Source organism: Gopherus flavomarginatus, chromosome 1 (assembly GCF_025201925.1).
Source record: "Gopherus flavomarginatus isolate rGopFla2 chromosome 1, rGopFla2.mat.asm, whole genome shotgun sequence".
NCBI classification, from domain to species: domain Eukaryota; kingdom Metazoa; phylum Chordata; order Testudines; family Testudinidae; genus Gopherus; species Gopherus flavomarginatus.
Window position 1 is genome coordinate 235,652,133 of NC_066617.1, and position 27,498 is coordinate 235,679,630.

General features: G+C 39.5%; 1 protein-coding gene across 4 annotated transcripts in view; it reads left to right on the forward strand.

Moving 5' to 3' along the window:
- MID1 (midline 1) overlaps nucleotides 1–27,498 on the forward strand; it is a 351,287-nt gene that overhangs the window by 214,870 nt on the left and 108,919 nt on the right. For 3 of the 4 annotated variants that reach the window (XM_050963694.1, XM_050963696.1, XM_050963693.1), the window contains exons 2-3: nucleotides 7,412–8,127; nucleotides 21,247–21,363. In XM_050963694.1, the coding sequence (XP_050819651.1) occupies nucleotides 7,468–8,127; nucleotides 21,247–21,363 (777 nt within the window). In that variant the 5' untranslated portion in view covers nucleotides 7,412–7,467. The remainder of the gene's footprint in view (nucleotides 1–7,411; nucleotides 8,128–21,246; nucleotides 21,364–27,498) is intronic. The other variant, XM_050963695.1, reaches the window with a different exon arrangement.

Sequence of the window (27,498 nt, forward strand, 5' to 3'; positions counted from 1 at the left end):
TTCACTTGTGGCAGAAGCTGTTGAATGAGTACTCTCCTTTTGAAGTTTTAACAACCCTCAGTTTTATGATGTAAATGAGGAAGAGAGTTCTCAGCAGTAAACGGAGGCTTATATGTAATGACAGCTAGCTTTCCCTAATGTGATGAATACTTCTCTTCCCAAAGTACTAGGAATAATTTTTTAAGCTTTGATTATCAGCTGCATGTGGATGGTTGTAGTCCTTTAAAAATATGTCAATGTCAAAGTAATAAAATGCATAAATAATTATTAACATCACTAGTTAATCACAGACCTCTGTTGTCTGAAATATAAAAGTTGAAAGTAGTTAGTGGATTAGGGGCAAACATTGAGTTGTGAGTGTTCTTTAATAGCATTAGGAATAGTTCTTGTATCTGATGCCACATGTTCTGTTCCCTAAAATGATTCTATTTATATCCTACAGCAGAATGAAAACTACAAAATAAATTTTCTTTCTTCAGAACTAGTACTAGAAATTCCAAATGTATTAATTACAGATGAGACAGGTTTTTTTTTCTTGCCTCTTTCAGTGCCCATATCCGATTCTATGACACGAATGTAAACACTTAACTATACTTTACCGTGCATTTATACAACATCCTGTTAACCTGAAAAACAGACATTGCCTATTATGATGCTACTTTGTGTCAGTACTAGAAGACACACACACAGTAATTCTGCGTTTGACTCCATTTCCAAATTTCGCTTAGGTTCATTATAAAGAGTTCCTATATAATACATTCTTTGTATGTGGTATCTATAAAGGTTTTGCAACTTATTTTATAACTGCCATGCTTGGATTAACATATCATGATAATTCATGTAAGCAGGACCTTTTTAAAAAATTTAAAATTAATTTAAAGTTTGAAAGTACTTTCTACAAAAAAAAATTGCATCATCAGGTGTTTCATGTCTAATTCCTCAGTCTTGCATGCTTATGTACCTGTATGGCATTTACATGTGTGAGTTATTCCCACTGAATTTAAGCACGTCACAGGTGCTGTAAGGACTGCAAGAGTGGGGGGAGCAAATCCCATCCCCCCCCGAGTCCCATCCTACTGTAGCCTCTGCCTCCTCCCACCAGCCCCATCTTTCCGGAGCCCCTGCTGCCTCCCCACCACACACACATACTCTCCCTGCTGACCAGCCCAAAGCCTTCTGGTCACGGGTCCTTCCTGCTTCCCAGACCCAGCGGATTCCCGGCACCAAGAGGACCCTGCGCTGTAGTTTTGGTAGCCGACAGGTGAGGGCCCAGCTGCTGGCATGTGGCTCAGTGTAGAGCAGGACCCAGGAGGGGGGAACAATAGCCCTTCAGGCACCTAGAACCTTTGTAGAATTGGGAGCAGGGAGGCACGGCCAAAGTGGCAGAGGAATTAATACTTAAGTATCCCACAGAGAGCACATATGGTTTTTTTTGTTAAAAAGTGGGGTGGCCATGGCACCCTGCCCTGGTTCCAGTGCTGGTGACATGTGTAAGTGTTTGCGGCCAGGGCCCTGACATTGCAGTACTGAAATTTAGAATCAGTAGTATACCTAAGCCAATATTTTGTCAGTAAATGTTGCTAGGAAATAATGCCAATGGAAACTGCTTTGGGCAGGGTGTTTGCCGCCCTAAGCAGCTGGGGGTGGAAAAAAGCCATGATTGCGATTGGCAGCACTTAAGCAGCGGGTCCTTCCCTCCAACAAGGACCGGGGGACCCACTGCTGAATTGCTGCTGAAGAGCTGGACTTGCCGCCCCTTCCCCTTCGCCGCCCCAAGCACCTGCTTGGTGCGCTGGTGCCTGTAGCCGGCCTTGGCTTTGGGTATATTTAGGATCTGATTCACCAACACGTGAAAAACTGAAAACTTGTTAGTGAGGAGACACATCAGAGAATCTCCAGATACAGCACGGCACACTTTTTTTTACTTCTGAATAAATATGGCTTGTTACCAAGTTACACAGTTTTACATGCACTTGAACACAGTGGAGAGTGGCAGCTGGTTGCAGCTGATTCAGAACAGTGTAGGACTGCTCAAGGACAACCTTTATTTATGCCACTGGCTCAAGAACCTTATGCCAGTGGAGGATCAAGAGTAGCAGAGATCTTTTCTACCACATTTGCTACCTACCCCATCTTGCCCCTGATATACCCTCTCCTTCCACTCTCTCTGAGGAATGGGCAACTGTATAAAAGCATTCAAGCCACCCCTGCTAGCTTTACACCAGTAGAGGGTTAGTCTCCATTGACGTTCTGACACAAAGTGTCCTTGGTTAATCAGAGACTCTAGCCTATTATTTTAAGTATCGTTTTACCTCAGTTATAAAATTATCACTCTTCAGAAATTAGTAATAACTAGTCTTGTCCTGAGTTTATTGGATCAACATGGCAAATGACATTATCAGGCAATAATAACATTATTATGTAGTTAATGCTAAAGTGAAGAAAACAGGCACTCAGATGTTGTGGTGATGAGTATAAGATAGGTAGGAAGGTAGGACAGTTATCAAATCTACCTGCAAAGATCGAAGAGTTTCAACTTCTTGGTATGTGTAGGGACTTTAAAGTACTTAATTGCTGTTGCATTCCCAGGACCAAAGAAAAGTAGAGAAGAAATACTCAGAAGTACAATATTATCATTGCACTTTGGTCTGTAACCTTAAAGAAATTGTTTAAGGGGTTAATTCCAATGTCACCTCAAGGAGGATACTAACACTTGTGTAGGGTACACTGGAATTTTTTTCTGTTTACTATAATAGCTGCAAAATACTTACTAGAGCCAAGAAGAACATGTTACAAGCTCCTCAGTGAATATATTTTTGGGTCTTGATCATGTTCTCATTGAAATAAATTGCAAGAGTCTTAATTACTTTAATGGCACAGGCTCTGGATATTGTGAGTGAAGAAGAGTCAGGCTTTTTGACCAATAATAGATGTGTAGGATTACGAGATTTAAAAAGATATGATTTTCCACTATGAACATTTTCTCTTTAAATGTAGCTCTTTACTGAAGTTATATTAATGCATTTCATACATATCTAACTAATAATATACAATTCAAAGACACATTCTTCTTGGACTTCTGTTTTTTTTTATCATAATACTCCTGCTCTGTGTGTTTAAATCAAGCTTAAATAAAATGATAAAGCACAGAAATAATAAAGTAAACATAGTAATAAAATCATATTGTGTATCATAATAGTAATGAAACAATCATATAAATGAAGAATTTTCCACTGTACTCCACTTGTACTTGATACTTGCAAGCTAAAGTAAATTAGTCAAATTTCAGTTTAAATTGTCCATTTCTCTTGCTTCTCTTTTTCTGGGGAGCTTGAGGATGCTCTCCCAATTAAAAGGAGTGATCACCAATTCAAAGTTTTTCAATTTGTCTTAAAACAATGGCTCAAATCCTGGCCCAGTGAAGTCATAGGAAGGGAGTTTTGTTACTGATTTCAGTGACATTTAAATCTTTAAGGTCAACATTCTATTTCCACCTTATTTCATATACTACATTATGTGAGAGGAGATTCAGATTTCCAAGTATTCTGTTTCCCCTGAGATTTCTTCCACTCAGTTTCCCGAGAATGCAGTCTGACTCCAGTCATGAGATGGGGCTTCAGCTTTCTGCCCTGGATCCTAGCGAGTCTAACACTGGCCCTGCTTGGCAGACCCCCTGAAACCTGCTTGCGGTCCTCCGGGGGCCCCAGACCCCTGGTTGAGAACCACTGGTATACAGCAAAGCTACACTGAGTGGATCAGATTCAAGCATAGTGGCTGAGCATAGGACATACCAGATATCCAAAGTTACACAGCAAACCTCTTCCTTTTATATACAACACATCACTCACATTGCATTTATTGTACATTGCATCAGATGGGATTTGTAGGAACTAATCTCTGTGTGGCATGCTCTGTCCATGTACTGTCCATGTACAACTTACTGTTTACCTCATCTTTACATTCCTGACTTTTCCATTGTCCAATTACTCAGGTCAAGCCAGGCCTACATTATGTTCTTACTGAAGTAGGTTTCCCACCTAGAAATAATATTCATGTTTTAGCATTTGCTATTTCACTGTTGTCTATTGTTAAAATTACTTCTTATGAGTAGAACTTAGTACTTCTCACTGCAATGATATTTTTATGTCTGTAATTCTATATTTTTGAAATTACCAAATTATGTATTCCAAGTTCTTCTCCGTATTGCTGTTTCTCCTGGGCTGGTTGGGTGGCAGTAATTTTACGGACTACAGCTTTGTAAAGCCACAACAGAATCTATTATAAGCCATTTATACTGAATTTTTGTTTCTATGACAATACGCTTGGCATAAGTTGTTTTTTTTATTGGTCCTAAAGTGCAGTCTTCCAATTTCAAGTGGTTAGAAGTTTTCCAGAAAACTCAGGAAAATGAAAGCTTATACATGAAAATTTGAGAAAAATGACATTTGATTTTAAGAGACTTTGTGTTTGGATTGCTAACATGACCTGCATTAAATTGTTTGAAATTGTAATAGCAGGATTGTAGTTGGTTAGATACTCCTATTTGGATTGTCTTTAGCATACTCTGTCCCTCTTAGAGCTTAATTTAGTTTTGGTTCAGTCACGGAGGCAGTGGTAATAAAAATGCAGTGTTATTAAAAGTAATTGTCATTGGCAGCTGCAAAGGAGAGGCAGTGCAGATGATTTTGGTAGAGGTTTAGCAATATTTGGTACAAGGGGACACGTTTCATTTATTGAGCTCCCTCAATGTGTTCAACTCTGAACAAACAGGAAGACAGGTCTCTGCCTGAACGAGCTTACAATCTGAGGGCCAGATTTTGATGCCCTTTCTCTCACTGAATAGTGCTACTCAAGGAGTAAGTTACCATTCAGTGTGACTAAACGTACCAGCAGCTGATCCCACATCAGACTTGGACAAAATAGTCTGTAAAGACCTTTCTGAAACACTGGGTAAACTCCAACCTTTGGATCAGTGGTACAGAAACCTCCTGGTTTATCTGTAGTTGACTGTCATTAAAAGCCATGTGTTTCAAGGAGGCAACTGAACAGAGATAAGGAGGTCATCTGTCACACACACAGCCAGAGGGATTTCCATGTATAAAAGGACACATGGAAGACACCCCCCAATCCTAAATAGTTATAAGAAAGAAACGCTGAAGGTCAGTGTGTTTTCACAGAACTGCCAGTGTAGAAGTAACAATTAGGTTTGCCGGCTTAAAACCTTGGCTTCTGCCAACCATAAATCCCCTTCTATTATTTTCAGTTCATCATATAAAATGCAGGATAAATGGGTGATGAGGTATTCCGTTGTGGTGTGGAATGAATTCAAACAGCATGAATGAGGTTTTGATCATCTGGATCTTCCATGGAACAGTGAATGAAGAAAAGAAGAGAGACACTGTTCTTCATCTGCAGAATATGCTTTCATCTTGTGTGTGCTGTGTGACTGTGGTTGATGTGAGAGTGGAGGGTTATCATTGCACCCATGTCAAATCAACAGGTCTTTAATTTTTAACAGGCACAGCATGTATTTCTGGCATTTGATGGATAGTTATAACTGAATTGGACAGTGGCAAAGTGAACTTTAGTTGAACCAAGATCATCATCACAGTAGACCTGAAAATTAAGACTTGTGATGAGGTCTGTGCGTTTTAAAAATCTCCAGAGTTTTTGGCAAATATCTGGAAGACTGCAAAGGGGCAAAAACATCTCTGGAACTGAAGCCTCAGTGCCCTTACCACAAAGCATGTATGAATAAGAATTAACGGGTGATTTGAGCCTTGCCTCCATTTGTTGAACTTTTCTGTTCTGTTATGGTTTGTATTGGGTTATATATAGCATTCCTGTCACTGTAACTGCAGTCCCAAATTGAATTGTAGTGAAATGCAGAAAGTTCAAAGAGATTTGGTTCCCAAGCTTGCTAATGAGCACCAGGCTCTCTTCACCCTTAATGAACCAAGATTTGTATGTGATTTTTTTTTCTTTTTTGGAAGTGGGAGGGAGGCAGGAGTTCACACAACTGAACAATGACTTTACAGTGTAAAGAGTATGCAGCTGTGCCATCTGAAGCTGTCCTCAGTTATGAGCAACAAAGCTTAAATAGATTGTACTGTGAAGAGGTACAGCTCTGTGAGTGTGAAGCATAGCTTTTGCTTCTGCTTCACTGACCTGTCTGCTTGCAGTAGCAATGGGGCCTTGATGAGAGCTTAGGCAGGGAGAGCTGCGTAGGGTGACTCTTTCAAAATCATTCCCTGTAACTTGAATAGAGAAGAGGAAACAAAATGAAGTTTCAGTTGATCTCTTTCCAAGGATGTACTGCTGCATTTTCTTGAAAAATCCCATGCCCTCCATCTAAAAGTCATCGGTGATTCCTTATCCACTTCAGCTGATCCATAAACCACTAAACTGAGTATTTTCAGTCGATAGCCTATTTTCCTTCTAAATTGTAACAACAAAGATTATACACACACCAAGATAAATTTGTTAAACTAAACAAACCACAGATACTTCACTTTAGCTCAATGATCTTCCAGAAGCTCATGTTATGTCTTAGGTCAAGCTCATTTGAAGTTTGTGCAGAACTAATATTTTCTCTTTAAAATAGATATCTATATTATATTTTGCCTAATCTCTCTAGATATTTCTGTTGTGTCCATTGCTGCTGCTGCTGTGTATATGTGTATGAATACACCGTATTAGGGGTGTGTGTGTGTGTGTGTGTGTGTGTGTGTGATGTATTTATGCATATATAGACATTCTTGAAAATATATGTACAGCTATGTACTCTACTGCATGTGTATATACATACACACTGCACTACATGTATATTCATACATACATAGGATATATAGAGAGACAGATAGATCCAGTATATTTATGTACCATGACTGTAACATTAATTAAAATTTGTAATCTGAGGCAATGCCACAATGTGAAGTAAAAAAGCAACAAGAAGTTTTTTAGATTATGTATTATAATACTGTGGCTTAATCCTTGCTCTGCTGCTCTTCAAAACAGAAATAAAAAAATTGCCAGTAGGCTAGCAAAGCAGAAAGCCGCTTCTGCAGCAGGAATCTATTTTTACTGTGATATGTTATTCTTCTGTTTGATGGTCTTAATTTTGTCTTTTAATAATTCAAAAGCACCAGAAAACATCTGCTGTTGCCCTCAATCTCATGTTAAAGATAGAGAAACTGACAAAAGGGTTTTGTTTGTTTTTTGTTTTGTTTTTTAAATACAAAATAGTACAATTTTAAATACCGTGACATGTGCCTATGCAGATTCAAAACTTTAGATAGCTCTTCAGTCTGCTGTGGTGGCTTGATAGTACCAGTGGTGAAACTTGACAACCCCCTGTGGCTGACCCCTCTTGCTCTCTCTCGCATAATCGAATTTTGCGTTATGTTTCCAGATAGCCGATCAGCTTCCCTGGATTTCGCTGACGACACAGGAAAGCTTTGCCTGAAGATGGAAACACTGGAGTCGGAATTGACCTGCCCTATCTGTCTGGAGCTGTTTGAGGACCCACTGCTGCTGCCCTGCGCTCACAGCCTCTGTTTCAACTGTGCGCATCGCATATTGGTCTCCCACTGTGCCACCAACGAATCAGTGGAATCCATCACTGCCTTCCAGTGCCCTACTTGTCGTTATGTCATCACTCTCAATCAGCGTGGTCTAGACGGACTGAAGCGCAACGTCACCCTGCAGAATATTATCGACAGATTTCAGAAAGCTTCAGTGAGTGGGCCCAATTCTCCTAGTGAAACCCGCCGAGAGCGGGCATTTGATAGTAACAGTATGTCATCCAGTGAAAAAGTTCTCTGCCAGTTCTGTGACCAGGACCCTGCCCAGGAAGCAGTGAAGACATGTGTCACTTGCGAGGTATCCTACTGCGAGGAGTGCCTGAAAGCAACTCACCCGAACAAGAAGCCATTCACGGGCCACCGTTTGATAGAGCCTATTCCGGACTCTCACATCCGAGGATTAATGTGTCTGGAGCATGAGGACGAGAAAGTTAACATGTACTGTGTGACTGATGACCAGTTAATCTGTGCCTTGTGTAAACTGGTTGGACGGCATCGTGATCATCAGGTGGCGGCTTTGAGCGAGCGCTATGACAAATTAAAGGTTAGTTTTACCTACTTACCCCTTGTAGCCCAGCAAGCGGGGTCTGAAAAGAAGCTTAGTTGCATAATGGGGAAATACGTTTTCTCACCTCTGGTGAGTGATTGGTATGGGTAGGAGTGCAGTCTATAATTAATATATAATATGCACGTACACACATATCTGTTCTTGAAAAGGTGTCAATTAATTTGCCTTAGATAAAGTTACCTCAGTATTGTCTAAACTTCCCTATACTTACCATAGGGAATACCAAGCATACTACAAATATTGAAGTAAACTTGTTTATTTACCTAAAGCATTATCCATAGTGACCGGTAAGTTTTTAATGTTGACCGCTGTACATACAGGTGTGTGTGTGTGTATACATACACATGGACATTGATTAACTGAAAATTCAGACGTTCTTTGGATATTCTGATGATGATTATTTTTAACACAATTACTTACAACTTGAAATCCCTCTTCTTCACTGCTAAGCAGGGGAAACATTGAAGAGCTGTCTTCAGGACTCTCAGCAGCAGCATTCAGCCACACTTACATAAGACGTAGAAATGAAAACAAAAATGAAATTGTTTCAGAGCTACCTGTGACATTCCCTTGGTTATGTGATTCTTCCTTGCTCCTCTCCCCCCTCCCCCACCGGCCGCTTTCACAGTGAAATGGCATCTATCCTATCAGGTAACAATGCTGCTCTGCCAGTCCTGTGTTCCATTGCAGAATGTCTTCAGTATAGTATCGGTATTGCTAACACACATTCTCTGGATGTTCTCCAGTTTCAGCATGGACTTAATGTAACAAAGCTCCAGCTCAGAAAGTAGAGATGTATTATACCTCTTTGAGCCCAGGATCTTTTAGTTACCAGATTTGCATGCTGCTGCAGAGCAGAATAAGAAAGACAGACCCTCAGGAACCCCAACCCCCATTCCTTAGGGAAATGCAGCTTTGGTTATTTCAAAAGAAGACTACAACCGAGAGATCATGAGTATGAAGGTAAAAAGAGCATTCTTCTTCTGCATACAGTGGCTTCAATGGCAAGAAACTAACAGAATAGGTTGAATTAACTAGAGTTCTTATCTCAAAATACATACTAATAACATACATTGTTGTGTGTGCATGTGTATATATATATGCACAAATGTTTGTGTATGAGTGCACGCACACAAAAAAGTCATATAATATTAAAACAGTGAATAGTAATGGAAAGAAAATCTGGCTGAAACAGACAGGTTCCTTTTAAATCTTAAAGGATTTCTTGTTTAATAATGAAGTATATTTTTGAATTATAATTAGGAAGTTATTTTTACACATATTACACAATTTTATTCTTTGATAAATATAAGATTTTTTTGTCATGATTGATAATATTTTACATTTAGTATTATGTGGATATAAAAACCCAATAATCGGCTTAATGAAAAGTTACTATTTGATAGACTAATTAGAACCATTACATCGCTATTGTTCATTGATTTATATTGGTAGGAATGCACGATTTAATGTGAAATACCTGCCACAATTAAGTATTGGGTAAGTATATTTTGTAATATCTCAAGATAAGCAATTAGGAAATATCTACATTTTGACTTATTTAGATGTAGTAAGCCTAAATAGAGCATTTTTAAAACAGTTGTCTCCTTTCTTTATAGCTTTGAGTACCTTGGAAAATTAAATTTAAAGCCAGGCTAGTTTGTACTGTGCTTAGGTTTTCTGCTAGCTCTGGTTGTGAACATGAGTGCAGTGGGTAGAGTATATAATTGTCATATGATGCCATTCTGCTTTAATGATAGTGCAAATGATTGTTTAAATTCCTACTAAAATTATTTTTTTAGCTAAAATTCTCTCTCTTTACATATTGTATTACAGTGTTTTGGCATTTTGTGTCCAAGGTAACAGGATATCTAAATATGTGTTTCCTTGGCCCTAACAGTCCTACCAGGTGGCTGATCTCTTCCCACGGATAGTTCTGTCAGATAACAAGCCTGTATCAAGGCCATTTGGTACCTACTTCATCATGAGCTGCCATTCCCCTCATATAATCCTTCCCTCAATGTGCTACACTCCACTCTAGGTAGAAGGGTAGTAGGCTAGCCAGGTAGTTTCTTTCCAGATCAAAGCTCCAGTCTCTGGCCATCAGCAAGGCTATTTGAAAACCATGCCCTATCCCTTCTTCCCCTACCCCTTTTTTCCCAGAGAATGAGAATATTTTATGTGCTAAAATCCTAGAGTGAGATCTACAGCATGTAAATCGGCATCATTCCATTAAAATAAACAGAGTGATGTGGGTTTACATCAGCTGAAGATCTGGCCTCTGCTGTCTATCAGACAAGCAAGAGTTCCAAATCCACTCTTGAATTCTGGTTGTCTCTTTCATTAAGGCTAATATTGACCTTTGAGATAGATACTAGGTCAGTCTAGCTACACTACTGCTACTAAGAATGGAAGGATCTTGGTCTTGAGTTTATATGGTGACTTTCATCCACACGGATATGTAGAAGCTAATAAGCTCAATGATGAAATTTGATAAACTAAAATGTCAACTAAAAGAAATGGATAAAACTGATGGTTGTGAAAATACTGTTATTTAAATTAAAAGATTTTTGGTGATAAAGATTTTTGAAAAAAATAACCATGTATTATTCTGTAAAATCGCTGGATTCATTCATAAATTTTTAATGATAACAGTCTCTTTAAAAAAACAAAACATACCATATCTTAAGTGACATTTTCTTTCAGTGGAGGCTTTTTAAAATCAACGTAGTGTGATGCTACCAACAGCAACTAGTTGGTTTTTGGTATGTAGCTCCGAGTGTCAAGCTATGCTAATTACTTGCATTCTATCCCAGCAGTGTTGCTAATTATTTAAACAATATATCATCCTTCATTAACCATGGGACAAAAGATGCCATTACAATCTAGCTCCTTTTGTGGCAAAAATGAAGCTCTTTAATTAAGAGTTCTGGTACACTTGGCTGAGGTATGCATGCTAGAGTGGATTTAACAGTCAATGTAATAGTCATTGTGAAGCTCTGGAAACGAGAACTAGAAGTCTAAATCACTTTACCCTGACAGTTGTAACTCCAATCCTGTGAGGTGCTGAGTACTTTCATCTTTTATCAGCCCCACTGTGAGCTGAAGGCATTCATTTTCTTACAGCAGTAGGCCTATAGTATTTTTAGTTATAGGATTACATGAAAAATCTTCTGTGTATTATAATTATTAATAATTAGTAAAGTAGGTCACATGTGTATAATAAAAAAAACTGGGGACAAGTCAGTAATATATTGAATTTATATGACATGGTGTAGTGTTAACTTTGTAGTGGAACTTAAAATTAATCTTCTGGTACATAAATAGTGTATAGTGTGTTATACATATTAACAGGAGGTTCACAGGGTTCTAGCAAATGCTCACATCTAACCCCCTTCATGAATGCAAAGAATCTCTATTACTCAATGAACATTCATCCTTTCCTTTTTGTCTTGGAGCAATGGAATGAAACATATTCCAGTTTTTTTCAGGGCAACAAATCAAAATTAGATTCTCATATAGTTGTATCTAAACAAGTTAGCATTAGCTAAGGGTTTGGAGCAGAGGCGGCTCTAGCCATTTTGCCGCCCCAAGCACGGCAGCACGCCGCGGGGGGTGCTCTGCCGGTCTCTGGTCCCGCGGCTCCGGTGGACCTCCCGCAGGCGTGCCTGCGAATGCTCCACCGGAGCCGCGGGACCAGCAGATCCTCCGCAGGCATGCCTGCAGGAGGTCCACCGGAGCCGCCTGCCGCCCTCCCGGCGACTGGAAGAGCACCCCCCACGGCATGCCGCCCCAAGCACGCGCTTGGCGTGCTGGGTCCTGGAGCCGCCCCTGGTTTGGAATGAGAGCGAATGTTGTGGGTGGACAAATGTAAGACAAATATAGTCAGCTAATATTCATTTTGAGTTAATAAACGTGTTATATTTGGGTCTGAAAAAAAGAAAAAAAATACATCTTGGGTCAGATTCTCAAATGGTGTAAATAAACATTGCTCAGTTGAAGTTAATGGAGCTGCTCAGATTTACACCAGCTGAGGATCTGGTCCATAACGTTCATGTAGCAATGTCTCCCATCACGCCATGCAGTGTGAAATCAGTTTGGGGTGGCATTCATACTACCTAAGCAGGAGATATCTTTTGTTGGGTCTGCTATAGCCCTGAATATGTCTATGTAATTCTTATTAATGCTGAAGTGTGTTAGGCATTTTTATGAAGTGTAGATCAGATTCCAGAGCAGAATTCTGTAACTGCACGAGTGTTGCCTTTTTCATTAACATTTTCTGTATTTTTACTTCCAAAAGTACACCAGCAAAAAGGGATCTTTAAATTATGTTTGGTGGTGGTTGTTTTTTTCATGGAAAGAAATTACAAAAATAGACAACACTATAATCAAAATCCACATTTTGGTGTGGTGAGTTTGTGACAGAATCCATGAAAAATATCTATTTCTTTTTCTTAATCTGAATCAGGACACAGGGAAAATAATCCATTTACTTTAACAAGCTTAGTGCTCACAAACATTTTTCAGTGGGAAGCAACTGTAAAATATTTAAGCACTGAGAAAATCAAAGTTACATCTTACAAAATTACTTTGAGCATATTATGATAGAAGGCCTTCTGCCAAATCCAAAGCTTCTATAAATAGAGTATAACAATGCATGCATCTATCCCTGTTGTTTTAAACTTGAGGTTATAACCCTTAATATTTAAATGTCTTTGTAGAGATTCTGGTACAATATATGCTGAAATTTTCAGTCTAGCTATGTGTTCCTTACTTCCTTTTTATTTTACTTTTAATTTATGGACTGACATTTGCAACCTGATTAATGATATTGTAATATCATCAGGGTCTGACACTGCAAACCTGTACTCATGTAAATAGTCCTGCTGACCACACGAGTATGTGCTTCCAGGATCAGACCGTACGTCATTATGTGCATCTATTAATAGTATATATGGGTAGATCAATACCTATACACACAAAGATACGAGTAATATCTACATGTACAATGTGTGTTTGTGTGTGTGTTTGTGTATAACAGAGAGTGTATATAATTTGTGTGTGTATGTGTATAATATACATACAAGGTACTAGTTATATCCATATTTACACACATGCACAAACACATACAAATGCACAGTGCATGGAAATAGATACATATGGGGGTGTATAAAATGTGTGTGTGTATATTTATATACACGTGTGTGTGTGTGTGTGTGTGTATATATATATATATATATATGAATTACATACACGTATGTTATGTATATACATTCCATATATAATGTACTTTTGGCTATTACTAACACATTTATGGATGTAATGGATTTCTATTTTTAACTCAGCATTGATTAATGTATCCTTTTAAAACACTTTTTTTTCTGTTCTGATTTTCATATTTATGAATATATTTTCCCTTTTATATCTTTGTAACTTCTATTAACGTTAGGCTTAATGGTAGTTAATGCATTTAGGAAAGAATATGACCTCAGAAGAAACACACAAAGCCTTTCTCAATAGGATCAATTTTTCAATCTGTCAGTGAGCATAATATATTGTATGAAGGATGTGGAAAAAATAACTAACTTTACAAGACTGAATATTTTCGTCCTGCTTGCTTAGTATTGAATGATTTTGAGTGGTAGCCAGTTGTCACTTTTCTTTCAAGTTATGCAGCTTTAGTATTTAATAAAAGTATTATATTAAAATTGGCAAAATGTGTTCTAGGGAAACTTGAAATTCAAATAGCTTCTTGTTCATTCCGTACATGAACTTCAGAAATTAGATGAAACAAGTTTAATAAAAAATGTTAGAGTACATAAATTAGGTACAATATATGCATACATAAAGTTAATAAATTGTTACATTAGATAGCACCCAATCTAAAAATTGTGTATTCTACTTCATAGATTATTCTTTTTGGTGTCAACACTGATGTTTAGTCACATTTACTTGTATAGAATGTTATCGAAACACATAATCAGACTGGCCTCTTTGAAGTGTGCCGATACCCAGACAATAAAAATTAAAACTAATGTGTGTAGCCATTGTGTTCTAAGGATTATTGTGCTACAAAGAGTGTGTAACCTCGGTAAAAAATGAAATAACCATCTCTCACTACACTAATTTATTATGTTAATATACTTATACAATTATGAGAATCTTCTTTTTAGTCCTACATCCTTTGTTTTGGTGTGTGACCTTAAGTCTTTGTTGTTTGTTCTCCTGATTCAGAATTTTTTGTTGGAGAGGAGTAGGACTGTATAACATTTAATTATGGTAACAACCTTTTTAGTATTTTTTCTTTAGAAAACCTCTGTAAAGTAAATTTTAGAATTTGTTTTGTAGCCAAGGATGTCTGAAATGACTCGTGCATATGACTATATACTATAATTTCACAGAGAAGAACAATAGTATCAAAAGGTCCTCTAGAAGTTCAATTGAGCTCTTTTTAAATATTTTATTATAATTTCTGAGAATCCACTTCATTAAAAACAAACAAGCAAGCAAGCATCGCTGTAAATTTTATTGTGTATTTCACAAAGCTTTAGCAAGACTTCCAAAGGCATCAATTTATTTGGAATTATTGTTTGTTTTTCGCCCACTTTTAGCCCCAAAGTAACTTTTAAAAAAATGTTTTGTTGATAGCATGGGTTATTCATAAAGAGTAACAAAATTAACAAATGGTACAGATTATACTATAATATACTCTTACACTCTCCCTTCATATGTTTCTAGCTTCCAGGGGAACTAGACTAAGTAATCGGTTCAGAGAGTCTTTAATAATTTGCCGTAATGCTAGTCCAGAACCTGGGATCTTAGCGTTGTTCCAAATCCCTCCAAAGTTTTAACAAGATGAAATTGTTTGCTGAGAAGACCATCAGATAGTCTCGTCTGGTATTATCATCTTCCTTATCCGTGCAGATGGTTGAGAGGGTTAGATGGTGATGAGGAACCACAATGGATAGGAGGTGTTTTAGGAAGGACGGGGATTTCTGTGGTTAAATAATAAACAACTATATCACAATTAAAATAGAATGAATTTTAATAAAAGAAATAGAGTAAACAGTTAAGGGGAAAATAATTGTTATGGTAAGTTTAGGAAATGCTTAGTGGTTGGATGATGTGTTGTGATAGAGACGGAGAGTAGTAACTTTTTTAAAGTATGTGTATATTTTATGAACGTAGTAGCCCTGTTACCTTATTATTTTAAATTCAACTATTCATTAAAATTAAAATGATGTCAAATGCATCTTCAGACAAAACACTGTTAAAGTGGAGTTGACAAAAATTTAAGGGTAAAAATAATTGCAAGGGTGTTGTAAGTATTCTAAAAGCAAGCATTACAAGCCTGGGAAATTCCAACTTAAGTTTAAACATTTTTTTTTTAAAATCAAAACCTGTTAAAGCACTGTAGGAGTGCTGTATAACACTAACTGTACCCTGCAATCATGCAACACAATAATCATATGATTATGATTAAGGCATATTAATGTTTGTTGTCTCAGGTTTGATTAAATTGATTTTTAAGACCATTAGGTGTTTTTCTTCACGTTTTCTGAACTGGACATATGCATCAAGCAATGTTACCAACAGATCATCAATTCTCTTTTATGTATTCTAGTCATTAGAGCAGTGGTTCTTAACCTGAGGCGCACACACCCCTTGGGGGTATGAGATGCCCTTTCTGAGCATGCGAGAAATGCCAGATTTTTTGAAAGCAGATTAAAAACTTTGCAGTGTAAACTCATGGCTGTTTCCTTTGCTCTAAATGGTTCTGTACGTCTTTTCCTCAGATTTTATATTTATTAACAAAATGGTGGCATCTCATGCAAATATACATGATTTGTGCTACCTCCCCTTCCTCCAAATTGTGTATAATGCAGCCATCTCTGTTTCACATCCTATTTCCGTCAGACTTGCGTGATAACCAACTAGATATTTTGGAATCCATGGAATGCTCAGCAGTGGCAGGAGCTGCTCCTGAATCTACAGAAGGGAGATTATTGTTGTTATTTATTTAAAATATTTATTGCAAAGACCAGCAGGAAAATAATAGTACGATTAAAGGGAAAGTCTATAAAATGGTGCTCCATCCAGTTTTAATGTAGGGCATTGAGTGTTCAGCCACAAAGAAGAAACATGAGCAAGTTATCTGTTCTACAGAAATGTAAATGCTGAGATGGATGAGAGGGGTAAGCAAGAGAGACCATGTGAGGAATGTGATGAAGGATCTGGCATTGGAGGGAGAGGACTCATAGAGCAGATTCTATTTGATGGGACTAAAGTGAGGAAGAAGAAGTTGCAGAGACCAACTAGGTCAAGACTCCACAGTGCTAGGCACTGTACAAACATACAGCCTTTTGTTCCTTCCTCCACAGGGAAGCAGTGGCAAGAGCCACTCTTAGCAACTCCTGAGGCCAAATTTGCAGACCCGCTTTCTCACCTCAGTCCTACAGGGAGTCAGAAGCTGAAACTGCTGCTGGTCACTGGGGTAGAGAACACGAGCGAGACCTTTGTCTGCCCCTACTAGATCTGCAAGCTACCTTGGGACAATTTATGTTGATATTGTCTAACTAACTGTTTTCCTAATGGTTTCATACTCAACCGAGAATTGGGAGAGGGAAAAGAGAAGGGAAGGGAGGGATGCAAGTGGAAGAGGAGAGCATTTTTATCATAAGGCAGCAATGGTGAGTGAGTAATTCAGGCGACTTCATTAGATATAAAGATCATGGAAAAAGAAGTAACATGCCAGATATTGCTGTGCATGTATGTTTTATCTTTTACTCCCTTCTCCCATCCATCCTTTATTTTCTGGTGATATAATAATGTCTTCAAGGCTGGGGCATAGTCATTAAACATGTTGGTAGAGCACTTAGCATACTTTGAGTATCTTATAAATAAATAATAATAAGTGAAGGAAAAAGTGACATACTCTTGACTTTTGGGTGATATGCCATATGGTGCTGCCTGAAAAAGAGTTTGAGATGGTCTTTTTCTTGTGACTTGTATAGGGTGCACTAGGAGCATCACTTCTCTTGTGACTTTTTCCTGTGTGTGGTCTGGCAATATACAATACTTCATTTCATACCTGTGTTTTTCCAAAGAGTACTTCAAACAAAAGTACTTTCAGAGTCAGATTCCTGTACTGGTACTTTAACTTACTGTTCCTCTTTTCCATTAGAATGATTTGATGGAGTTCCTTAGCTTTCTTCTCTGCAGCTGCTGAGGTGTGAGATTTTTGTTGCAGCTAGAATTAGATTGGCACAGATATAGCCATCATTGCCTTCTGGTAAAATCTGCAAGGTTATTTACTATTTGTTATCTCTAAAATTATGTCTGGGATTTTAACAATGGAAGAGAAAGGGCAAGGGGTAGTCAATATTGTTCAATAGTAACATTTTTTTCCCTTAGGCAACAAGCATTAACGAGCATTAACACATTAACATTATCATACGTCAACAGTTGTTTGTATAAGGATATGTTTTCAAAGGTGCCTCAATCCAACTTTTAAAATTACATGCATAATTTTTCACATAATCCAAAAAATTTGGATATGAAAAATGATGAGTTCAAAAAGACTCAGCAGGCAAAATCTAATGTGTAATTTGAGTGCATTCTTTTGAAATTTCTACTTTAGCCATCAGTTCCGCAGAGACAGAAAAGCAGGAGTAGCAGCATGATCTTTTAATTACCAGTTTGATAGTATTTGGTGGATCAGAAGTCTCTTCAAAGACAGTAAGAATAGCAATAGCAAGCAAGGGGGACAGAGTCTCACATGCACGCCCATCCCTAGTCCCCAGTCCAGGTGTGGGAAGGCAGGTTCATCCCAGCAGGATCCAAGTGTGGAGGGGCTTAATGTGGGGGATCCAGGTATGGGATGAGGGTTCTGTGTGAGGCAATCAGGTGCGGGCAGCTTGGTGGGGGGGGTCTGGATGCAGGGGTTGGAGCTCAGTTGGGGAGTCAGTGTGTGGGGTGAGGTCTGGATGCACGGGGGTTGGATGGATGGGGGGGCAGCTCCCTGTAAAGTGACTCTTCCCCCTGCAAGCTGGGGCGCTATGGGGACAGGAAGTGGGGGTGGAGCTTCCTGCAGCTGGGGGAGGGGTCACCGTACGGGGAGCTGCCCCCCGTCTACCCAACCCCCACCCATCTGGACAACACCCCATTCCTCACCCAGACTCCCCTGATCCATACAGTGGAAGAGGAAGTCTCGTCCCCCACAGTCCAGCCAGAACTAGCAGCTGAAGCCCAGCAGCTCTGGATGTAGCACAATGCCCGATCTCCTCCCCGACCCCCAGGCTATGATTTATGTCTCCCTCAGATGCTCCCAATGCCTGAACCAAAAGAGCCTGCTTGGGGCCAGTGCCCAGGAGGGCACGTGAATCAATTATTCTATGAGGAAAGAGTAAATTCTGTGGGAGGCACTAATTCTGTGCTTTCTCAGTGGCACAGAATTCCTCCAGGGGTATAGTTCTGAGCTCAAATCAAGATAAACCAGGAGTATTTTCATTGGAGTCATTGGTATTATACTGAAGTATTATAAAAACTGAAGTGAGATCAGAAAAGATCAGAATCACAAAGCTTGAACAAAAGAACTTAAATTCTTGAAAAAGTGTTTTATATCCCAAGTGTGCTGGTAGCTATTTACGTCCCAGTACTCTTTGTATTTAGAATGAGAAGTACTGTACCATAAATATGGTAATAAATTTAAGTACTGCTTCATGTAAATGCTGAGTTTTTAATGGCACCCATTGACTGTCCTAAATCTCTCATTTCTGCCATCAAAATAACAAGTCTGAACAATTTTCAGAATTTGCAGATAACTTGTTTAGCTGAGCTAGAGAGGTCCATAATTTACTCTTAATATAAGATAGTGGTTCTCAAACTTTTGTACTAGTGACCCCTTTCACATAGCTAGCCACTGTGTGTGACTCCCCCACCTAAATTAAAAACACTTTTTAATATATTTAACACCATTATAAATGCTGGAGAAAAAGCAGGGTTTGGGGTGGAGGCTGACAGCTTGCGACCCCCATATATTAACCTCATGACCCCCTGAGGGGTCCCAACCCCCAGTCTGAGAACCCCTGATATAAACGGTAGCAACGGGGCAATAGTGACTCAGAAGCTCCTGGGACGACTACTGGAATAGTGCTGTTGATGGTATCACTCCTTGTTCAGGACTGTGTCTAAAATCACAAGCTGCACCTCATCTCCTTGTATCACTTCCTATAATTGCATGGACCGTATTGTAAAATCCTGAGTTTCATACTTTTGGAATTAGTTTTAAAATATTGATGTTTTAATTCTGTGTCTAAAGATAAACTCTAACTTGTCCTGTTATAAACAAACAACATTTTTGGATTGATTAAAATACCATACTTCTTAGCACCATCATGAGAGGCTGAGAATATTGGGGCTGGGGGAAATGATGACTAATAAGTAGAGGAAATCTTTCCATGAAACTGATGAGAAAAGAGAAACCAGAACAGAAGTGTTCTCTTGTTGAAAATAACCCATTGTCAGGTAAAAGACAGTATAATTGGTGACTTAGGACAGGATTTAGGGCCAGGTGACCACATGGGGTGGGGGCTTGGAGGGCACCGGGCTTGGGGTGATGTAAGTTATTCAACGGTTTAACAAATGAGAGGGGGTGCTGAAGATGCTCTGCGCCTGGGGCGCCATTTGGTCTAGGGCTGGTCCTGGCTAGCAGTTGTTGTCTGTGCTTGCGCTGCGGCAAGCTCTTCATTGAAACTGATCCATGTGAAAGTATCCTCTTTGATTCATGTTTTGCTCTCTTGAAACATGAGGCTGTATAACTGAGCTCTGTTTAAAGGGACCCAGACAATATGGTCAAACTTTAAAACTGATTACAGGCAGGCAGCTGTTGGCCACAAATGTATCTTGTTCAGGAGTCATTTGCTAGAATTGTTAGGCTGTAGTCAATGACACTTTGTGCTTGCCTTGCCCTATAGCCAAAAAAGATAAAAGGGAAGAACAAAACTCATACCACATTGACTCTTTCCTATATATATATAGTATGGCGAGTGTGTATACATAATCTATTAAAATGTGAAAAGTGTTGGGGGGGGAGAATAGGGGGAATGGCAAACCATTCAAATATTTGTTAAAATATGATATTCTCCACACAAAAGAGCCTCACCATATATATATGGAGAAACCCTTTTCAATGGCTAACAGATAGAGAGGAAGAAATTGTTAAAGGAATACATTGCTGATGCATCCGTAAGTAAAATGCAATATAAAATTAATCTAAGTAAAAATAGAGGTTTTTCTGTGTATCCAACCAAAATAGATTCTGTAAAATAGAGGAGGAGAAGTTGGTGCTGATGTGTGTGAATATGAAGGTTGCGGAGAGTGGAAGGTCTGCAACCCTCACTATCTTCAAGGGCACACACTGGCCACAACCACTTAACTCTCACTGCAGAAGAATAGTAGTCACAGAATAACATGCCCTTACCTTGCCCTTCCTATGTTTCCTGCCTCCTCCTGTACATTGGTGCCTGGGGTGCTGCTGTCATGGTCACAACAAAATTGTGGTAATTCCACTGTGTTTTGGGCCTTCCTCATCTGAAGGAGGAGGGGACAGGATTTGAGTCAGTGGGGTTAACTACCACACATATGTTTCTAAGGCTACAACTGAAAGTTTATAATTATTAATCTACAGGTTTGAAAAAGTTATCTGCAGTAGGATATAATGCCTGCATTCTGTCACTGGCCCTTCGCTTCCCCCACCTCAGAGAACAATAGTTGCCCCCATAAATAAAAAATTATGATCTAGATACTTGGTCAAATTAGTTAACATGTACGTTGATGTTGTTTTTGTTGCACGTGTTTAAATGAAGGCAGAATTTTCCTACTGTTTTATTAAGCCCGTCAACAAATCTGTCTGTACTCAATGTGTTGCATCGTCGCTGACCTTCTTCTGATGTTTCTGTTGTAGCTCATGGGGCTATGTGACCTTAATGGAAAGAACAGCTCCATCAATTATAGCAACAGCCATCCTCATAATGCCTTTCCACTTTTTTTTTTGAATTGCCACCCAACTCACTGAATTAGCCCCTTTTTTTGCAGGGGGGAATGGTGGAGCAGCACTCCAGAAGTTCAGATGCTTTCCCAAGCCTCTCGTCTAAAAACTGGACTAAAAGTCTCATGCAAACAGGATGTCATGAGATTTCTGTTTCTAGCTGGGTAAGAAATATTAGAAGAACTATTTTTATTTACTTCAGTCTTTCCAGTCCTGCCCTTGTTGAGAAAAAAAATCTTACACTTATTCTACAGAAATGATCTAAAAGTGCTATGTCAATGTCATACTGTTGCCTTTTGGATCAATAACAATAGAAAAAGTCGCACTTCTTGTTAAGGGTAACAATGTGAGGGGGAAAATGAGAGAAATAAAATTAAAATAAAGAGTTAACTACTTTTTTTGAACCTTGAGAAGGTCTGAGTTTGGTTTGAATTTGAGCGGAGTTTGAAATTGGCTCCTGCTTCATCCACATCAGTTTGCACGTTCCCAGTTGAAACCAATGCAATTTACTTTGTCAAATAAATCACCACTGCTCTTTAGAAAAACACACAAACAAATCCCCCTCAGAGCAGTGTTGTTAAGATTCCATTGCTGTTAATTCTGCCCCACTGAAGACAATGGGGCTTTAGACTTCACCGTTTAGTCAATGGGCACAAGACCAAAGCCCATTGTGGACAAATTTGCAAACTACACTGCCCAGTTGTTGCCTACATTGGCATTGCCTCTTAAATAAAAAAAAGCCCAGTGTTAAACTCAGTAGTGTTTACAAGCTAAATTATCTGGTTATAAACTAAATTATCATCAGAAGTTACAGATGCATGTGTAGGAGTCATTATTTTCTTAATTACTGATGTGTCTAGTCACTAGCAAGAAGGAAACTGTCACTAGCAAGAAGGAAAAGGGAATAACAAGGGCATTGCTTATTTTGCGCACTTTTACAGACATATTCTAGGACTGATAAGAGCTCCAATTCATCCTGAAGTCGGAGACGGGAGTTTTCTTGTTGAATGACTACTGTGCACATAGTGGGACTATTAATCTGTTGTCACGTGTTTTCCTTGGGGGAATTAGTTTCCTTCCTGAGGAGGTCCAATAGGTCAGGTAAATATCTGAGTTTGGAAGCTGTTTGTATCAGTCCTCCCCTGTTAGACTGAACATTTCTACAAAGAAACTGTGAGAGGAAAGCTCTAGGAAACCTTATCATGCAGCTATGCAATACAGTAATGTTGGGGAGCCATTTTAACTGTATATGACAGATAATAGGTCTCTTTATTGTGTAATTTGAGAATCTAGCTTGTTAGGAATCAGTATTCAGGTTTGTTTATTGATTTATTTATTTATATAGCATTGGCTGAGTAGAGATTGAGTCAGATTGTGGAGCCTTAACTTAAACCAGCCCTTGCTCATGCGAGTAATCCCTGGTATTACTTGATCAAATAAGCATTCTCCAGTGTACAGATTCTATAGTCGGGCCCTAAGAAATTTGAATCTATTACTATCCATCTGTTCTCTTATTTTATACTTAGATTGTAAACATTTGGGGGCAGGGACGCTCTTTTTGTTCTGTTTGTACAGCACCTAGCACAATGGGGTCCTGCTCCATGACTGGATACTGAGGCTCATAGGTGCTATGATAATACAAATAAATAATAAAATAATATCTCAATTATACAGTATTTACATTGGGTCATCTGACCACACCCTGCCTTAATTTACACCAGTGCAAATCCAGAGTAATCCCATTGAAGTAATGGAGTTATTCTGGATTTGTACTGATGAAACAGAGTTCAGAATTTGATCCATAGTGTTTTAATTATAAACAAAAGAGACAAGCATATGCCTATGCAGCTCTGTGAAGGGCTCTCCCTGTTGTTAATACAGACCTGTACCACGAGAAGTAGAGATGAGCCTGAATCAAATCCTCAAAAGGTGAGGAGTGTTTACAATATGAATCTGAGGCCAAGACTACACTAGAAAAAGTTTTCCAGCGTATACTATACAGATCTAGCTATACTGGCAAAGCTTCCTAATGTAGACACAGTTTATACCAGCAAAAAAGAAGTCTTGCTTGTATATGTCATAGCGGTTCCTGAAGTGAAATAACCTATACCGGCAAAATCACTTTGATGCTGGTATAACTGCATCCACACTAGGGCTTTTGCTGGTATACCAATGTTGCAAAAATATCACCCCCCTCGCTGACTGGTGAAGCTTCTAGTGTAGATCTGGCCTGACTGTGAAACTCTTGTTCACAAGGGTTTGTGAAAACACTTTTGATCTATGTGAGTTTGTCCCCTAGTCCCTGAATTTCACTTTTTGCTTTAGAGTCAGATAAATCCCAGCCATTTTTCTGAAACTAGCTGTAGGATATCCAAAAAGATTCATAAAGCTAAGCCAACCTTTTACAAACCCATGCTGAATTTTGAGCTTGCAACCAGCCACCAAACTGGCCGTGTTTTGGTTTTCACTGCAAACATTTAACACAGTTCTAGTACTGTGATATATAGTCTCCTTGGTTGTTTGGAAAGGGCTTCCCTAAAAATATCAACTTCATTGTGGATTTGATATTTATATATTGTTATTTTGTTAAAAAGGAGCACCTACCCCTGCTCTAGGCACTACTTGACTATTCCTAAAAGTAGAGATCTCTTGTGTAACTCGCTTTTAACTACAAATCAACTAATTCAGAATAACCCAGCAGCAATAAACATATGGAAGATCTCTGAAGATCTCCCACTAGAACCTTCCCCCTCCTTCAGCCTGGAAAAACAAGTGGGCTTCAGAGCATGCCCTGAAAATTAGGGCTATTTCAGACCAAGAGGAGAGCATGTTCCAAAGTATATACAAATGAATTCCTCACTGTTTCACCATAAACCTCAGTGAATCCTGATCAAATGAATGCAGCTCTTGCGGTGCTGTAACATAAGAGAGCCAAAATATGGTAACTAATTTACTGTTCAGGGATTTTTAAAATATACATTTGGAGGAGATTCATTATTGGTAATTCTTCAGTGAGGCATTTATAAACTTATCCTCTGAGGTGATCGTATCTTCTTTCATTCTGAGAACTCACAGAGAAGAAATAGAACCAGGATGACAAATGAGCAGTCAGAAATCTGCAACAAGAAACCACAAGAACCTCAGGCTAATCCAAACCAAGCTGAAAAACCTTTTGGGAAGGAGATGAGAACTCTTTCATGGGCTGTTAGAAAAATTTACTGAGAGGCTCTCTGCTGACCAGGTCACTGAGGGCAGCTGCAACAGCCAAGGGGAGGCTGCAACAGCCACAACCTCCCATCTGCTGGCAGGACTATAAGAATTTGCTACCTAAAAGTAGGCAATGTTGGCTGGGGAGGAGTTGTGCCCAGCACTGATTCTATGCGTCCCCTCAGCAACCTCTGTGGATGGTGACCCTATGGCGCTCTGAACATAATCTGAGGGTGAGCTGCCTGTTCTCACTTATGGTGAATGCTCCCCTGGGGTGTCAGTGACTAGGATGGCACAAGGAAGTCTTCCAAATACTTCAGACATCTGTAAAAAAAAATCAGTGATTCTGGCCCACAAAATGAATACTGCCCATACTGAAGCGTATCCACCCCACGGATATTCCCAACGTTTGCTCTGGCTGTTTAGAAGTAAACAAGCAGATATCCAGAGCACCAAAGTCAGGAAGAAGTGGACATAATATCATTTACACTGCAATAAGACCACTGGCAAAAGAAAAACAGTTGCATCCTGTCTTATCCTGAAGAGGGTCTAGCTTCTTATTAGTACTAATTGTTACCTCAAACTATATTCTAGCTTCAGAAAGTGAAAAAATATACAGTGCCAGAGTTCCTTCTTCAAGTGTTCTGATGTTCACTGTGTTTGGTACTTTGACTAGAAAATTGCTACTTGTTACAAAACTATGCATACACATTGTAGAAGTATATGATTAAACAGATGAAATGTATATTAAAGCTGATGAGATGAGGGTAAAGCACTATTTGAACTATGTTATCTGAAATTGGTGTGAACCAAGGTGTGACAAGGTGTACTAGGCCCTTTGAGGTGAAAGGCCAGAAAATGAGTAATGAAGGTGGGTCGCCAGGTCTGCCTAGAAAGGCTGCAGGGAAGAAGCCAATCAGAACTCGGCAGGCTCAGCTAAAAGTTCCTGGCAGAGACTAGAGGCGCAAGTAAGGTGCTCTTTGCTGGGGTTTGAGACAGAACCAGAAGACAGGTTCTGGTGACTTTGGCATTCTGTGGGGAAGAACTTCAGCCCTGAGGTAAGGGTGAAGAGAAAGGGACCACATGAGAAATGACCCAGGAAATAGCAACAGCTATTTATAGGATCCCTGGGTTGGGACCTGGCGTAGTGGCTGGGCCCAGGTCCTGCCAGTGGCAGGATGGTCTAAGCCCCAAGAAGGAGATAAGACTTGTTTATAGCCCCAAGAGAAGGGCAAGACCTAAAAAATCTTCAGGGAGAATGCCCTGGGAGCACTGCTCTATACCAGGGCAGACAGGGACTTAAAGCTAGCCAAGAAGAATCTGAGGACTGAGCCCAGAGACAAGGCTAAAGACATTTCTTAGGGCACAGGAACAGGCCCTGTTGGACCTTTTACCCTGGAAGGGGTTTGTTTGGTCACATGTTGACTGTGTGTGGCTTGGCCCAATGATGAAGCCACTCAAGGGCAGTGTTGACAAGGGGAATAGCTAACAGAGCACAGCAAAAAGGGGGAGAGAGAGAGAGAGTGTGCAGGTTTGCACCTACTCAACATGAGGCTCTCACAAGAGGTGAGTGTGAGCCATCACATGGGACTTAGGTTGAGTCAGTTTTTACAAGACCAGAGAATATGACTTTAGACTTGCAAACCAGATATTCAGCTTGTGTAAACTGTTGTAGACAGGTTGAAGTTGGTGGAGCTATGACATTTTACACTAGCTCAGGATGTGTCCATAGGAATGTACGGCTCTCCGTGTTCCAAGATTAAAATGAGGCCATTTGCACCTTTCTCACAAGAAACCACTGAGTTTTGTGAAACCCTTATTGTTCTTGAATAACACAGTGTTTATGAGAAAGAGAAAAGTGGTTTTGGGAAAAGACAGCTCATAAGGCTTCTGAAAAGAGACAGAGTCCTAGAAGTACACAGAGAAAAATGGAAGGTAGGGCACTGTCAGAAAGCAAACACTTTGTTTCAAGGAAAGAAAAAGATGTTAGCTGAAGGGAAATGGAAACAATGGGCAGCTCAAATCAACAGGGTATATCCGGCACAACCAGATTAGGTAGTGTGATGCTACAAAAGGATATTTAAAGTGGAAAGCTTACTCTGGAAGGTAGACATTGCTCCTGGTCCTTATTTGTCAGAAGTTGAAAACTAGGAACTTGGTTTGTGAATGATAGACAGGATCATCTCCTTTATTAGAGAAAGACATCTCTGTACTCTGAGAGTATTTATTTAGGACATCTAAGGATGTCTACTAATTCTTTCTGAATCCACGGACAAATTGAAATAGAGGAGAGCTGATCTAACAGCTGATAGCGGACTGTGTAAGAACTGAGACAAAGCAGACAAGAGGGAAAAAACAAACCCTGTATCAACCCAGCTGCTTCACGTTGTAGCGGGAATTGAACAGCTGCACAGAATAAACATTCAGTCACACACAGCTATAAGCATTGTACCTTGCTGGAGGTAATAGTTAAGACATACAACGTCAACCTACAGTTAAAACCCTCAACAAAATGCAGTCTAAATCTATAGTCTGAAAAACTGTTCAAGAGTAAAGATAACTTTCATGATATAGCCCTGTCCTAGCAATCCCTTAGCTATCTGTTTATGACAAGCCCTTACCCTAAAAATGGGCTATTACTGGAATAAATGCTGTTAAACCAGGTTTTCTCAAACAGGGGTTGCCGCTTGTGCAGGGAAATCCCCGTCCACAGGTCTGGCAGATCGTGGCTCCCACTGGCCACGGCTCGCTGCTCTGGGCCAGTGGGAGCTGCTGGAAGCAGCATGGGCCAAGGGACTTACTGGCCACAAGCTAGCTAGCTTACTTATTTACTTACTTCCAGCAGCTCCCATTGGCCCGGAGCAGCGAGCCGCAATCGGTCGGACCTGTGGATGGGGCAGGCACACCAGGGCGGACGGGGCAGCTAAACACACCAGCCCAGCCCGCCAGGGGCTTTCCCTACACAAGCGTTGACCCCTGTTTGAGAAACCCTGTGTTAAACCACATAGAATTGAATTGTGTATTGTAATTTGTTTTGCCTTTTGATATTTTGCTTTTTATTACAATTGAAACTAGTTTAATATAGGGCAAGT